This window comes from Gavialis gangeticus, unplaced genomic scaffold (genome assembly GCF_001723915.1).
Source record: "Gavialis gangeticus isolate Ggan-Ray unplaced genomic scaffold, GavGan_comp1, whole genome shotgun sequence".
NCBI classification, from domain to species: Eukaryota; Metazoa; Chordata; order Crocodylia; family Gavialidae; genus Gavialis; species Gavialis gangeticus.
The window spans coordinates 13,954,785-13,968,239 of NW_017728980.1; the positions used below are offsets into that span (position 1 = coordinate 13,954,785).

The 13,455-nt window shown below is 50.5% G+C and overlaps 1 protein-coding gene across 4 annotated transcripts in view; it reads left to right on the forward strand.

The window, feature by feature from the left end:
• Positions 1-13,455, forward strand: part of DIXDC1 (DIX domain containing 1) — an 81,797-nt gene that overhangs the window by 51,595 nt on the left and 16,747 nt on the right. For 3 of the 4 annotated variants that reach the window (XM_019510556.1, XM_019510574.1, XM_019510564.1), the window contains exons 4-7: positions 1,175-1,424; positions 2,891-2,998; positions 10,289-10,401; positions 12,519-12,667. In XM_019510556.1, the coding sequence (XP_019366101.1) occupies positions 1,175-1,424; positions 2,891-2,998; positions 10,289-10,401; positions 12,519-12,667 (620 nt within the window). The other variant, XM_019510582.1, reaches the window with a different exon arrangement.

The window sequence follows — 13,455 nt, forward strand, 5'->3', positions numbered from 1 at the left end:
GTTCTAGTCTTCTGCAGCCGTTCTCATGATCAGGAGCAGGCATTTGGCATGAGCCCTTTGTTAAATGCTGTGTAGGGCAGCTGAGAATGGACGTGTTACAAAACAATGTGCCAACCCTAATGCAGAGAATGATGTGTGGGCACAGGACTCGCGACCACAGAACCCCCCTGTTCCAGTCGCACTCCAGCACCAACTCACCCTGTGACTTGAAATGAGTCACCAGCTCCTCTGTGCATCAGAGTCCTGCTTCTATTAAAGGTTGTCAATATATGCTCAAGAGATCTGGGTAGATGGCCATGCCTCCAGCTGCAGAGGAAGCAATCCTCCCTCCCCCCCCAGTCCGTACCAATCTTACCATACTGGTTTGTCATAACAGATTGGTTATTTCCATTTCTCAGCCCCTTAAAGCAAAAATGACCCAACCCTCAGGCATCCAGACCCTTCCTCCACAAAGCTGTGGCTTTAAATTTTCACTGCTGCCTCAGAAGGCTCAGCATTTGGTATCCAGGTTCCAGTATTTTGGGTGGATATTGAAATACCCAAGTTGACTTTGAAAAAAATCCTAGCCTAGGGTGAAACATAGCCTAGGATGGTCTTTACAGTGAGTCCGAATGACCAACGGATTTGGACTATATTGTACTCTGAGGAAAGATTTGCAAGTTAAGGGTTATTTGAATTGATTAGTTAATACCTGCAAAGTGCCGTGAATACATTAAAGTGCTAGGCATTCTTCTTATTTTAGAACTACATTACTGCTCAGCTCCCTCCTCTTACCTGCTAAAAATGCCAGGGGGAAACTACATGGGCTAGTGAGAGTTATCACTAGTGCAGTAGTGATCTTCAGTGCTGGGTGTGCCTTTCCAGTGCTGCTTCCATCATTGTTGCGGTGTCACAAACAAGCTGGACTGCTTGAAAACGAGACGGCTCAAGCGCGCACACAGCTGTTTAATTTCCGTCCTGTAGATGGCACTCGCTGATCCTTCTTCAAGCTGTGCTGCTTTGTACAGAACTAATATTCCCAAGCGTTAGAACGGTAACTCGGTCCTGTTTGCACAGCTCCTCTTCATTGGCGGACTCCTGTTGGGTTTAATTACACTCACACTTGTTGGTCAGCCCGGTACCCACTGGGCCCCCTATTAATGACGTGGCCTCCGGGTTTGATGGCATTTTGCAGATATCGTCGATGGGAACCTGAAATCTATCATGAGGCTGATCCTGGCCTTAGCGGCTCATTTCAAACCTGGCTCAGGGAGAGCGGTCAATCAGAGCCCGTCTGGCGTGGCAGGGAAGAACCCGTCAGCATCATCAGCCAGCCACAGGCCTCATTCAGCTGCTGCCATGGCCCAAGGGGCAGTGGCTGCTCTGGCAGATGTTCGCCAGGATGTCTCACGCTCTGGACGTGATGTTTTCCGGCACAGACAGAGGTAATAAGCTGCTCTCACCTAGCCTCATTAGCACACACTGCGAGTCTTGGTGTGAGACTCAGCTGTATAAGAAGAATACAAGGGGCCGAAACAAACCTGTGCGCCTCTGGAAGCCAGCCTGCTCTGTGCAGTAGTCCTGCACAAGGAGCCTACCTGCTCTGCAGAGCCATGCTGAGCCAGCACGCACCCCTGGCTATGTCTTCCCTGCCAGAAAAGGTGTTTCTGCCTGGACTACCCAAAGTGCGTGAGCTGTCCCGCTGTCCCTCTAGAGTGGCCATGTGGAAGCTTGCACTGTCATTTTGCAGTCAGATGAGCTAGAGGAGCTACCCAAAAGGGCAGGGGTAGGGATCTCAGCCAGCTACCTTGCTGCAAAAGCTGTAGGTGCCTTGTTTCTGCTTGGGATTTTACAGCAAGTAAACACCCATGCCTTTGGTATCTCACTTTACAATGAAAAGCACCTCTGTGTCCACGAGGACAGAGTGACGTCTCCTTCCCTTGAGGGCAGTATTGAACACAGTGCCACAACACAGCACCAGGAGGCATTGCCCTTTGGATGAAACATAAAACAAGGGTCCTGCTCATTGGTGTTAGCTGAAGATGCCAGGGCAGGGTGGTAACTCCCCTCTCTGAGTCCATTCTGCCTCCCTACATTTTTGTTGCCTTTTGAGCATTTTGCTTCCTGTCACAGATGTCATACAGTCTCTCTGGATGCTGTCCATCAGCTTCTGCCTCCTACGTTGTAGGGTTTGTCTTAGTGAAAATGAAAGGAAATGATCTATATGTGGATGGAGCGTGTAATTCTGAAAGTGCTTCTGAGCCTCAAAATATGCTATGTAGATTACAATGATGGCAGCAATAATAAAAATAGTAATGACATTTAAACTGAAGCCAGATGATGGTTTATTGTGATTTTCATTTGTACTCCTAAAGGTCATTTGCCCTCATTAGTTTGGCTCTGGGGAGTCGCCAAGAATCAGTTCTGAAATGAGGTTGAAAATTACAGGTTTTGTTGAGAAATCAAATATTAGAGCTTTTCTTCCAAGGGCCCCTGGGCCAAATCTCTCTCTTTAAGAAAGCCAGCCCTTACTTTATTAGCTGAAGCTGTCCTTTCCCCAGCCCCCTCCCTGCCTCACCAAAGCCATCATTGGTCACTGCTATTTGGAGGTGTTTAAAACGTGCCACCTTCTTCCTTTCCCTGCCATGTCACAGGCAGATGGGCAGGATTTTCTTATCCCAGGTCAAGCTTTGAGGGTAGGAATTAGATTGCTTCTCTTCTAGAAAAGGCAGTAGATTTGCGGCCACCGCCTCTTTCCCTTCATTTCACCAGCTCCCCTTCTGCCCTCCCAAAGCCCCCAAATGCACCTTGTTCGGTTCTGAGCAGAAATTAAATACGTATGTGTGTTGTGGGGGGTCTCTTTCCCACCTCCCCTTGAGGCTGTCATTTATTCTGTGTTTTTTATCTTCAGAAACAGCAGTGTAGATGAAGAAATTGAGAAACCCTACTGGAGTGTCCGAGCACTGGTGCAGCAGTATGAGGGACATCACAGTGTGCCCTCCGAGTCCTGCTCCTCCAGGTAACAGATATGCTCATGGCAGAGACAAGCCCCCTCACAGCCCAGTGCCAGGCAGGGACCACCTCTGCCTGTCTCACAGATGTAGCCCTGGCAAATTTTGAGAGTAAAGAAAGTTTCACCTGCCTGGATTTTCCCAGGTTTTCTACCCACTGATGCCTTCTGTCTGTGTAACAGATGGTCAGGAGAAAGGGGCTCTGACTACTAAACCCAGCAAGCCTGATGCCCTGGGAAGGGACCAGTGGTAATAGAAACGAGTAAAAGATAAATGCTTTATTCTGTGATTCAGACCTTGCAGAGAGCTGGGATCTACAGCTGTGTTCACTGCCATTGTGCTCTCATCCATCACCTTTAATTGTCTTTAGCTTTATAGCTATCTAATTATCCCCCACCCCCAAGCCTCCTGGACCTTCAGGTTCAATCAGGTTCAATATTTAATCATTTTCTGAAGAGTTCCCAGCACTCTTCTGGAGATCAGTAGAGGCGGAGTTCATTGTGGTCTCTACAGCAAGTGGCTTTGCCATCTAAAGCGAGAGTTGAGTCCAGAGAAATCCACATGATCTGCTATAAATAGCTTGCAGATTTGGCTGGAGGCTGGCTACAACTCACAAGGTATGTGATGTTGAGCAGGGCTATTCTCTGCTTGGAAACCTGGAAGGAAACGAGTTTGGGAGGAAATGGTGCAGCTCCCTGTGCTGAGGTCTGAACACATTTACCCTAAAGCTGCAATGGGTACATGTCGGAGCAGGGAGCTTCAGCAACAAGCACTAGCGAGAACAAATTACTTTACTGTTTCACGTGCACAACTGACTCACGCTCACTTCAGAGCCTTGCTCTTAATCTATGGATGAGGACCTGGCTTTGTCAGGGGCCTGCTCATTCATAGCCCATGACTCTGAGCCATGCATGCTCCACTGAGCCTCCTCGTAGGACTTTGCCACTAGTGGGAGAGAGCTGACCACATGCGGCTGGGTCTGCACTAGGGCATGAGGCTGTGCCCAGCAATAAGGCTTAGAAACAAAGAGCTGTATCCTTGAGCACGTACGTTCAGATTTTCCCCCAGCGGTGCTCTATTCCATGCTGGTTTTCCTGCCCGAGTCATGCTCAGGACACCCCCCTGCAATGCCTTCAGGTGCCCTTTCCCTGCCCCTTATGCCAAGTGGCTGTGGAGACCTGGGAGAGGAGGTGGTGACTTTTCTTAGAACAGACCTCCATCAGCAGAGCACATCCCCTCACAAGGGGTTTCTCCCTTGGTCTTCTCTGGCCGCTGTTAAGGCCACATTGCACCTCTGTAGCACAAGGTGGCAACTGTGGACCTGTGACTGACTCCATCCCCATGTGATCCAGGGACATGCAGAGGGAGCCCAGTAGTGCTGGCCTCAAGTGTCTTTGGGACTTTGCTGGCCAAACCTTTCTGTAGGTGAAACATAAAGCCGCAGTCCTGACTGCATGTGCACGTTTCACAGGAGCTGAGGTGTTAATCCTTTGCATCCTGGCCAGATTATAGTTTGGGAAGAGATTTTGCCTCCCTCCGTCGTCTCTGCAGTTTGATGTAGTTAGGTTATTGTTCCCATGCTGTCCTACACGTCTGCTGCAGAGCTGCTGGGTGCCCTACGGTGGCTGCATTTTTGTAATGAGTGAATTGATTTCTGTACATACTTTGCAAAGTGCTTTGTGATGCTTCACCATGCAAGGAGCTCTACTAGCATGAAGTGAGGGATATTGCTACCAGGAAGCGATGTCACTGAGCACCTCATACGTTAGGTAAGTTCAGCAATTATGTTCTGGACAATCTATAGAAACACAACTGAAGACCAAAATGTGTGTCATGTTAATTGGGTTGCATTTGAATGAAGTTCATTGCTTTGATGATAAGCATACATTTGAAATGTTTTAAATAATTTCATTTTCAGGGATAGACTAGCAGAGGTGCAGTGGGTCAGGACTGAAGCACAAGAGCTGATCAGCTTGTAGACACATGGCTGGATAGCAGGGACTGCAGCCTGCTGGGGCTGAAGTGTGGCAGCTGATCAGAGCTGGAAGAGCAGGCTTTGCTGCTGTTCAGGAGAGCAGCGCCTTTCCTGAAGTGCATGGGAGTCCAGGGCTGGAATGGCACGGGGGCACTTTGAATCAGGATGGACGTGCTTTGGCCTAGGACTGACGAGCTGAAGGTGCCTGACATCAGGATTGAGGGGCGTTAGCACAATCTGTGCCATGAAAAGACCTGCTCTTCAAATAGGTTACTGAATGCCAACTTTTCCCTGGTTGAATTAAAGACCTTTGACCTGTCCAGGCTCATTTGGGTTCTTTGCCCTCTGCCTTGCTTCCTCCATGTCTCTGCCTATGGATCAGTGGCAGGAGAGCGCTCATAGCATTTGCAGGGCACCCAGCATGTGTGTTTCCTCATCCTGCAGACCGAGGGGCAGCAACAGCCACTGACAGCTCAATGGGAAACAATCTGAAATTGTATCAAGCTGGAGCTAAAACATGTTTTAATTAAAGCTGGAAACAGGCTGGGAGGTATAATTAGATTTCAGTCAAAATGCCTGGAGGACAGACCTTTCCCTGCCCACGACCATGGCTCCATGCACACGAACACGATGGTCAGATACCACGTGGCATGCATCAGCAGCCAGGCCCCGGGGACAGGCCGAGAGGGGAGGGTGAGGGGCAGGCTTCTGTCAGTGTTTTCAAAGGGCAAAGCCATGGCGTTGAAGGCTGTGCAAGGGAGCAGACATGGTAATGCTATTGATTTTTGCATGGAAGGACCCAGCTGGGGAACAGATCCCGGCTGCCAGGCAGAGGGCTGCTTTTCTGTAGCCTCCAGCAGTGCCAGATACAGAACTAGTTGTCTGTGAGCAGGGAGGGAGCAGATTGAGGGTACTGTGGAAGAAGGCATCTGATGCCACTAGCCAAAGGCACAGCGACTGCAGACACAGAGGTTGGCTGTTTAATTGCAGCAGCAGTTGCCAAGTCAGGAAGGATTTATTCATAGCAGGACTCATCAGAAATCAGGAGAAGCTTGTTCCTGTGATAAGACACCAGCCTCTGCCTGGTGTCTTCAGAGAGAGAAAACTCAGCTCCGCTTTGAGGTCAGCTATGAGAAGAGCGCTCTCGAAAGTGTGTGGGACAGGCAGTGCTGCCTGGGTGATGTCAGGCTGCGGTGGTGTTAGTGCCGAGGTGGGAAGTGCCAAGAATAACCCTTGGCCGCATCCTTCCCCCAGCACATTGCATTTGAAGCAGGGCTGTTTTCTAAGAAAGCAGGGAGCTGGAAACTTGTTTGTTCCCATTTCTGGTTCTCTTCCAGGGTCTGGACAGCAGCTAAGTTATAGGCGGGTTCGCTAGAGGTGGATTCCCTGTGGTATCTTGGGCAAGTCGCCACCCTTCTCCGCTCCAGTCCCCCCAGTTTGTGAAATGGGGAGAGCGATCCCAGCTTGCCTCGTGGTGGGGGTTGTGAGCCTGAACTCATCAGCATTAGTGAAGTGCTTTGAGATGGTCAGGTGGAAGGTGACGGAGACAGGCAGAGGATCGCCGCTCCTGCTGCCTTGTTCAGTCTCAGGCTCTCTTTCCAGGACTCAGTGTCACCCTGCCTCGTGCGATCGTGCTGGAGACAGGGTCCCTTTGTCACTGCAGAGCCATCAGCCTGTTTGTTTATAAGGTGAAGTCTTATTTGGAAAATCAGGAGCTGTCGCAGACAAAGCCAGGGGCAGGCTGTGCTCCTGCTACAGGTGCTGTGCCACCAGCCACTTGGATGAAAGCACCACTGCAAAACCAGATGCCAGCTTCCTCTGTCCAGAGGAAGCAATGTGAGCATGTGTGACTGAGAACTGCCTGCAAAGATCACCTTGCATTATTTAATAGGAAAGAGGATGTGTTTTGTAATGGGAAGACTACCCCCTCCCCTCTCGTCCTGCTGCAGTCTGTCCCAGGGTAGCGTCCCTGCCTACCATCAGCATGTAGTACATTCATTTCCCCACGGAGCCAGCACACTTTCCCCGTCTCAGTATTTCCAGGAAGGAATGTTCCCAGAAGAAAAAGCAGTGGGAATGATTCACGGAGAACTTGCCAAAATCCTACTGATTCCCAGGCCACAAAGCCCCTCATCCATCCCTCCTCCCATCTCCTCCCTTCCCACCAGCCTTCCCTCCCCCACCCTGAGCTAGACAGCACAGAGAATAGACTCTGCCTTGCACAGCCCGTGTGACAGCAGGAGGGAGAGGGAGCTGGAGACCGAGGAAGGAAGCCACACGCAGGACCGGGAAGCACTGCACACTGCTGACAGAGAGGCTCTGAGGCTGGAGGAGCAGAGAGCCGCCGGGCCCGGGAACAGCCATCCCCGGCTGGCACCGGGTCTCTGCAGCAGGTGCTGGGAGAATGGGATGAGAAACGCAACTTGCAATCCTGAGCAAGGCTCTGGCGATGAACGCAGCTGAGGCAGGCAGCAGAACAACATGCAGCGGCGGGAGACGGACAACCTGCGTGGAAAACCAGCCAGACCGAGACCCGGGCTCCAGCCGTCTCTTGCTCCGGAGTCGAATGCATGTGTGCCGGCTGCCCGTTCAGCATTGCGTGGCTCCTCACAGAGCCCCTGAGCCTTTCCTCTTGTGAATCTCTGGGCTCACATGAGGGAGCGCGGCTGGCAGAGATCTCTCCTTTAGTTTGACAGGAGCCGGCATCCTCAGCACTGGACTCCAAGCATGTGAAGGGATCGAGGCATGCCTGTGGCCAGGACCCGCAGAATTTGGAGGCGTCCTGGGAAACGGACTCTGTGAGGCGAAAGGTTAAAGTGGGATCATGGGAGGGAAGCAGGTCAAATGGTGAGCGATTGTGTTGCCGTTGTCGTTTGGCACAGCAGGGCCGGGGAGTTTATTAACACCGTCAAGGGATTGGGGCTCGTTACAGCGGCTGTTTCCTTAAGCCCTGGCTGTGTGCAGGATCCCGAAGCAGGGATTCGTCAAGGCAAGGTTTTTAGCTAAGCTGCCGCGCGGCGCTAGGAAGAATGCTGAGTAGTTTTCTGCAGCATAAACCTTGCCTTGATCGATTTGTGCATGCTGTAGTGGTGAATGGTGGCGTATCCTTTTACAGCAGAAATCAAACCCAGGCACGTCCGTCCGTGGTGATTTCCCACGCTAACCACTTTGGGAATTGGGGCAAAAATCGCAGGAATTTCTCCAGCTGCAGCCAGTTGGTGGAACCGGGGAAAGGGGTGGCCTTTAGCCTGTGCCGCTGCTTCAGGAGCAGTTGCCTGGGTCTCAGTGGCTCACTCGCTCCTGGCGTGGTTTGATAGGCTGTCACTGGAGAGGTGACACTTGAACCCAAGAGACGGAAACGTATTCCTGACCCAAAAAGCCCCGACTCTCTTAGATGCAGCCAAACTGCCCAGAAATGGGAATGGAAATGTCTGTAGGGAAACCCAAATTGCTGTTGTTAAAACCCCGTGGCAGATGCTGCGGGGAATCTCAAATGCTGCCTTGGCTGTGTTGGATCTACCCGAAAGCTTTGCTTTGGGCAGCGGATCAGGTTCAGAGAGGAGCAGCCTGGGCAGAAACGTGCCATTTTCTGTATCCTGCTCTTTGCCACGTGGCCCATCCTTTCCCCATGCCGCCTCCCTAGGTCTGCCCCATGTTCCTCTCTGCTTCCTTCTTGCTGGGTAGACATCCTCTGAAGCAACAGATGCTCATGTTGTTTTCTGCAGCTGCTTCCTCCTGTGTTTCCCCCTGGGCAGAAACAACCCGCAAATCCATCCCTGGTGACCACAGAGGGATGGTGGCTTGCCTGGGGAGCATTTGGGGCTTCAGCTGAGCATGTGCAGAGGGAACATCAGTGGCTGCTCCTTAAAGAAAGACAGCATTGCTGGGTGTGTTAGGGAAGTCAGTCTGGCTCCGTGCGCCTCTGATTTCCATGCCCTCCCTTGCCTCTTCCCATTACCCGTGTCCCCAGCACCCCACCCCTCAGTGCACTGGACTCTTGGCAATATTCTGTGTTTTTCTGCCGTCAGCTCACTTCAGCTTCCATGGTTTGTTATCAATGAAGAGCCCCATATAAGAGTAATCTCATGGGGAGCACTGCAGTGAGATTTGCCTTCCTTAAGGTAAACCTCTGGGCACAGCCAGGTTGCTTGGGTCCCTTGAAGAGATCTGCAGGCAGTGCAAGTGGAAAAAATGCTGCAGCTGCCTGTATCATCCTAGTCAAAAATGGTTACTCTCTTCACTTAGTGACTCACACTCATTTTTTTTTCTTGCTGCAGTGGAGGCCTATTTAGTTGAATAACATAAAACAGATGGGGGATAGTCTTGCAGTGGCCCTTGGGGGCAGACTAGATGTGAGCTGCTAACAGGTCATTTCCATCTCTCTTTCTGGGAGTCTTTGATTTTATTAGTGATGCACATGGCCCTGAGCTGAGGCCTTCCAGCTGTGGGAGCTAATCAGCAGTGCTGGGAAGATGGGGCAGGCAAGCTGGAGAAGTGCCTTTTCTTTCTGTAAATCTCTTCTGTTGTTTTCCCTTTTTTGTTCTCTCCCGCTTTTGTGTCTGTCCTGGGGAGAATGAAAAATTAACTCCTGCTCACACTCGTGAGGATTAGTGCTCGGAGACTTTGGAGGTACATTAAATGGGTCAGTGAGCTTCAGACACCTTTGCTGTTGTCTGGGTGATGGATTTGGGAAGAATTTCTGAAAAGAGCTGGAGAGGCTGGACCGCACAATCAGCTGAGACTGTTGCACTAGAAGTATGTAGCTACTTTATAGGTGCTTTAAAGGAAGCTCCCAAGTTGCTGTTTCAGACAGGTTTCTGGTTATCACAGATGCCTGACCATTGGGATTTCAGACGTGTTCCCCATGCTAGATTTGTGCTTTTTAAGAAGGGTGAGAGACAAAGAAAGCTGGGTTACTGCGAATGACTTTTGCAGCACAAGGAGAAGACAGACAATACGTACTGTTTGTGAGCAGAGCTGCAGTCTGAAGTATTGTCTGGAATTAGCTCCCTGACTTCGGGGTCTGTGTTAATCCTGCAGAGGTTATGGCTCTCATTTCCATGCTCTTCCATTGCAGGAAAAGTGAAAAGACTAATTGCTTCAGCAGCGCTTTTGTCAGCTGCTGGCATTCAAGGAGACTGGCCTGAAAAGTTACAAGCCCTGTCTGGCTTGCTAATGAATTCATTGGCATGTGGGCGATGCTCAGCGCGAGCAGACTTTTCACACGTTCACTCCTTATCGCAGACAGGGATGAGCTTGCCCCTCTTCCCCTGCCATTTTCACCGTTGGCACCAGGTATAACCATTTCTCTTCTTCTCTGCAGTCTCACATCGCCCAGCCCTCTCCATAGCTCCAAGAGTGAGTCCGTTGCAACCCAGGCAGAGGAGAAGGCCGGCTTTGTGATTATCCAAGCTGAAGAAACAGAAACCAAAACAGGTAAATCACAGGGGATCCATTTCATCCTTCCTGACGGGCTAAGTGGCGTGGATTAGTTCCCATGCAAAGTGAATGACAACATCATCCTTATGTCAAACTGTTGTACAACAAAGTCCACAATTCCCAGGGAAATATTGAATCCACCTGCACTTGTCATACACACAAGGCAGAAAATGAGCCTGTGTTAGTGATGGCCTGGATTTGTGCTACTGGAGCACAAAACTGCCTCAAGCGATGACCAGTGGCTTTTGCAGGGCATGGGATGGCTGCATGAATATTGCCTGTTGTTACTGATATCAATCATCTCGTGTTCACCAGGCCCCTGTGTCCCCAAACCTGGTTTTGTTTCATTTCAGTCTCAAAAGGAATTGCCTGCTATGGGGGGGACTTCAGTTGTATGTTAATTCACAGCCTGTGGGAAATGCAACAAAACTTACTTTCCTTCCCTGAGTGTGCTATAGCAGGGTCTCTTTCCAATCATCCTCCACCCCCCAGGCTGAAGGACTGGAAATCCTTCATGGCCCCGGCCAGGAACCCCCTTCCTCATTGCTCTTTATCCCAAAACAGTGTATTCTTGAGTGTTTGAGACGCTGCGGTACCTGGCAGCCTGTGACGTGTCACTGTTGTTCTCAACAGCAGTGAGTCCATTCCCCAGTCACATGGCAGAGTGTTTTTGTCACCTGGCTATAGATCCAGTTGCATCTTTGATTAAGTATGCAACATGCCTACAAGGATAGCTAGCCCTCATCTTAGCATCACTCCTTAAGGACTAAATCTAAATTCTCAAGCCCCCCAGAGCTATGCCATTAGCTCGCATAGGCTATCTCATCTGTGACAGGTTTATTTATTTATTTATTTTTGTTATGTTCTAGTTAAAAAAAAAAAATCCCATTGATTCCTTAATTTAAAATCCAGGCCAGGGATGAGCTGCAGGGATGCATCTGAATACAAATAAAAGAACATCAGGAAAGCAAGGAGAGGCATTTTGGGATCAGGTGTGCAGTCAGATGTTTAGTAATCAGTGAAATGCAGGTTAATGGCTCTCTGGAATGTGCTTTCATTCCTGCGTGGATGTTTTGGAGGGCACGTAGCAGGAGACCAATGCCTAGATAGCACAGCGATGGATGTGTGGATGGATGTATCAGGCAGTGTAATGAACTGACTCGCTGGAAGTGTCTCTGTAGGAAAAGGTTTCACACAGCACATTACTACGGACCCGGTTTTGTGTATGTTGTGCTGAGCAGCGACCGGCTCCCGAAGTAGCCCCATTAGTTTTGTAGAGTAAATTACTGTGCAGCCTGGGTAAGGCTGCCAGAGCCAGGCCTTGCATCAATTGGCAGAGTACAGGTGCTCCTGTCTGGAGCATGTTAGCTTATTCAGGAACAGGCCAGAAAGGCTCCTAATGAACTTGCCTTGTGTGCATTTCTCAACTAGAGCGCGAGGCATCAGTATGGGTAAAAGTGGTGAATTCTCCCTGCTGACACCTGGAGTGTTTTGGTGTGTGGAACAGAAGCCGGTGTGGCTCTGGAATTTCTGTGAAAACCCAGGTTTTAGCAACTGGATCGAGAGTGTCTTAATAGCAAGAAGTGCTGAAATGATGGACAAGCTGCCATCAGAGGTCCCAAGGGCCTGACCCAAAGCCCAGGAGGATCTTTCTGTTGAAGTTGGTGGGTTTAAGCTCAGATGGTCAGGGCTTGTTGAAGGAGATACCTCCTCCTACACTAGGAGGTCTCAGACTCCCCCAGTCCCTCGACTCCCTCTGTCAGGCCTGACACTGATCTCTGAATAAACACCTGCACCTGCACGCTCCAGCTCACCTGAAAGTCCTGACGCTGGGAGCACTGTCAAGGCTTATAAAAGATGGAAAATCTCTCCAGCTGTCTATCATAGGTGGGCACATCCAGAGACATCCTTTGCAGGATGAATGAGGTGTTGAACCCTGAGCTCGGAGGGATCAGAGGTCCTTCTCTCCCAGCAACTACTTTGACACCACCTGGAAGAGAGTCTGGTTCCTGCCACTGGTGTCTGAGCGTGGCAAGACGGCTGTAGGCTGCCCCTCTCTTTCTGGGACTCCTTTCGTGTTCACTGGCATAACTTACAGCTGTTCTGTCTTGCAGAAGAGCCAGACTCTCCATTTCCACCTGAGTGGCAGGCAGGGAACCCTGGATCCTGTCTGGAGACGTCATGGGAAGAGCAGCTGCTCGAGCAACAAGAGCATTTGGAAAAGGAAATGGAGGAGGCTAAGAAAATGATCTCAGGGCTGCAGGTACTTGCTCTTCCTTTCAGCCAAGCCATCTTCTGCTTTCCTTTCATGCTGGTGTTTTATTGCAAGCCTTGGCAGGGGGGAAGGGTAATCTTTTGATGGAGGACTCCAGAAGCTGGGGTTCAATTCTTTGCTCGGCCATAGACCTGTGGGGGGGTCTTGGGCAGATCAGTCACTCCCACCGTGTTGTCTATCAAGTGCAGGGGGATACTAGTCCAAGGGACGCACTGTGGGATAAATTGAGTAATGTGAGTCCCCTGTGGTGTGGTGGGGTGCACGGAAGTGCCTGAGTAGATAAGAGTGTGGTCGTTTCAGCTAGTCAAGACGGTGCTCTTACGCTAGAGCTCCCACTCCTTGCCCCAGCACTGGCAGGGAGTTTCTTTCACTCTCCTTCATTAATTGGTTCTTTGTGGCCCAACAAGTTTGCCACTTTGCAAAGTCCTTGGCTAAGGTGATGGGGAACAACAGTACATGCCCTTCCCAGACTCCTGGGGGGGGCAGGGAGGGCTTGTCTCCAGGATCTCAAGTCATGCAGACACTTGACTCTTTGAAAGGGCCATTTACAAGGTTCCTCAGGCTTTTCTCGGTGGGGTGGTTCATGGAGGGCTGGTGTGAAAGGTGTGAGGGCTAGGAGGGGCTGAGGCAGGGCATGGAAATGTGTGCGTGGCAGGCAGAAGAACACACACCTTATTGATTTCTAGCACATGTTCCCATGGGGGCTGCTTGCATGTTGTAACCAAGAGAGCTACATCCAGGGCTTGCCACCAGCTATTCCAGTGATAGCGATTCAG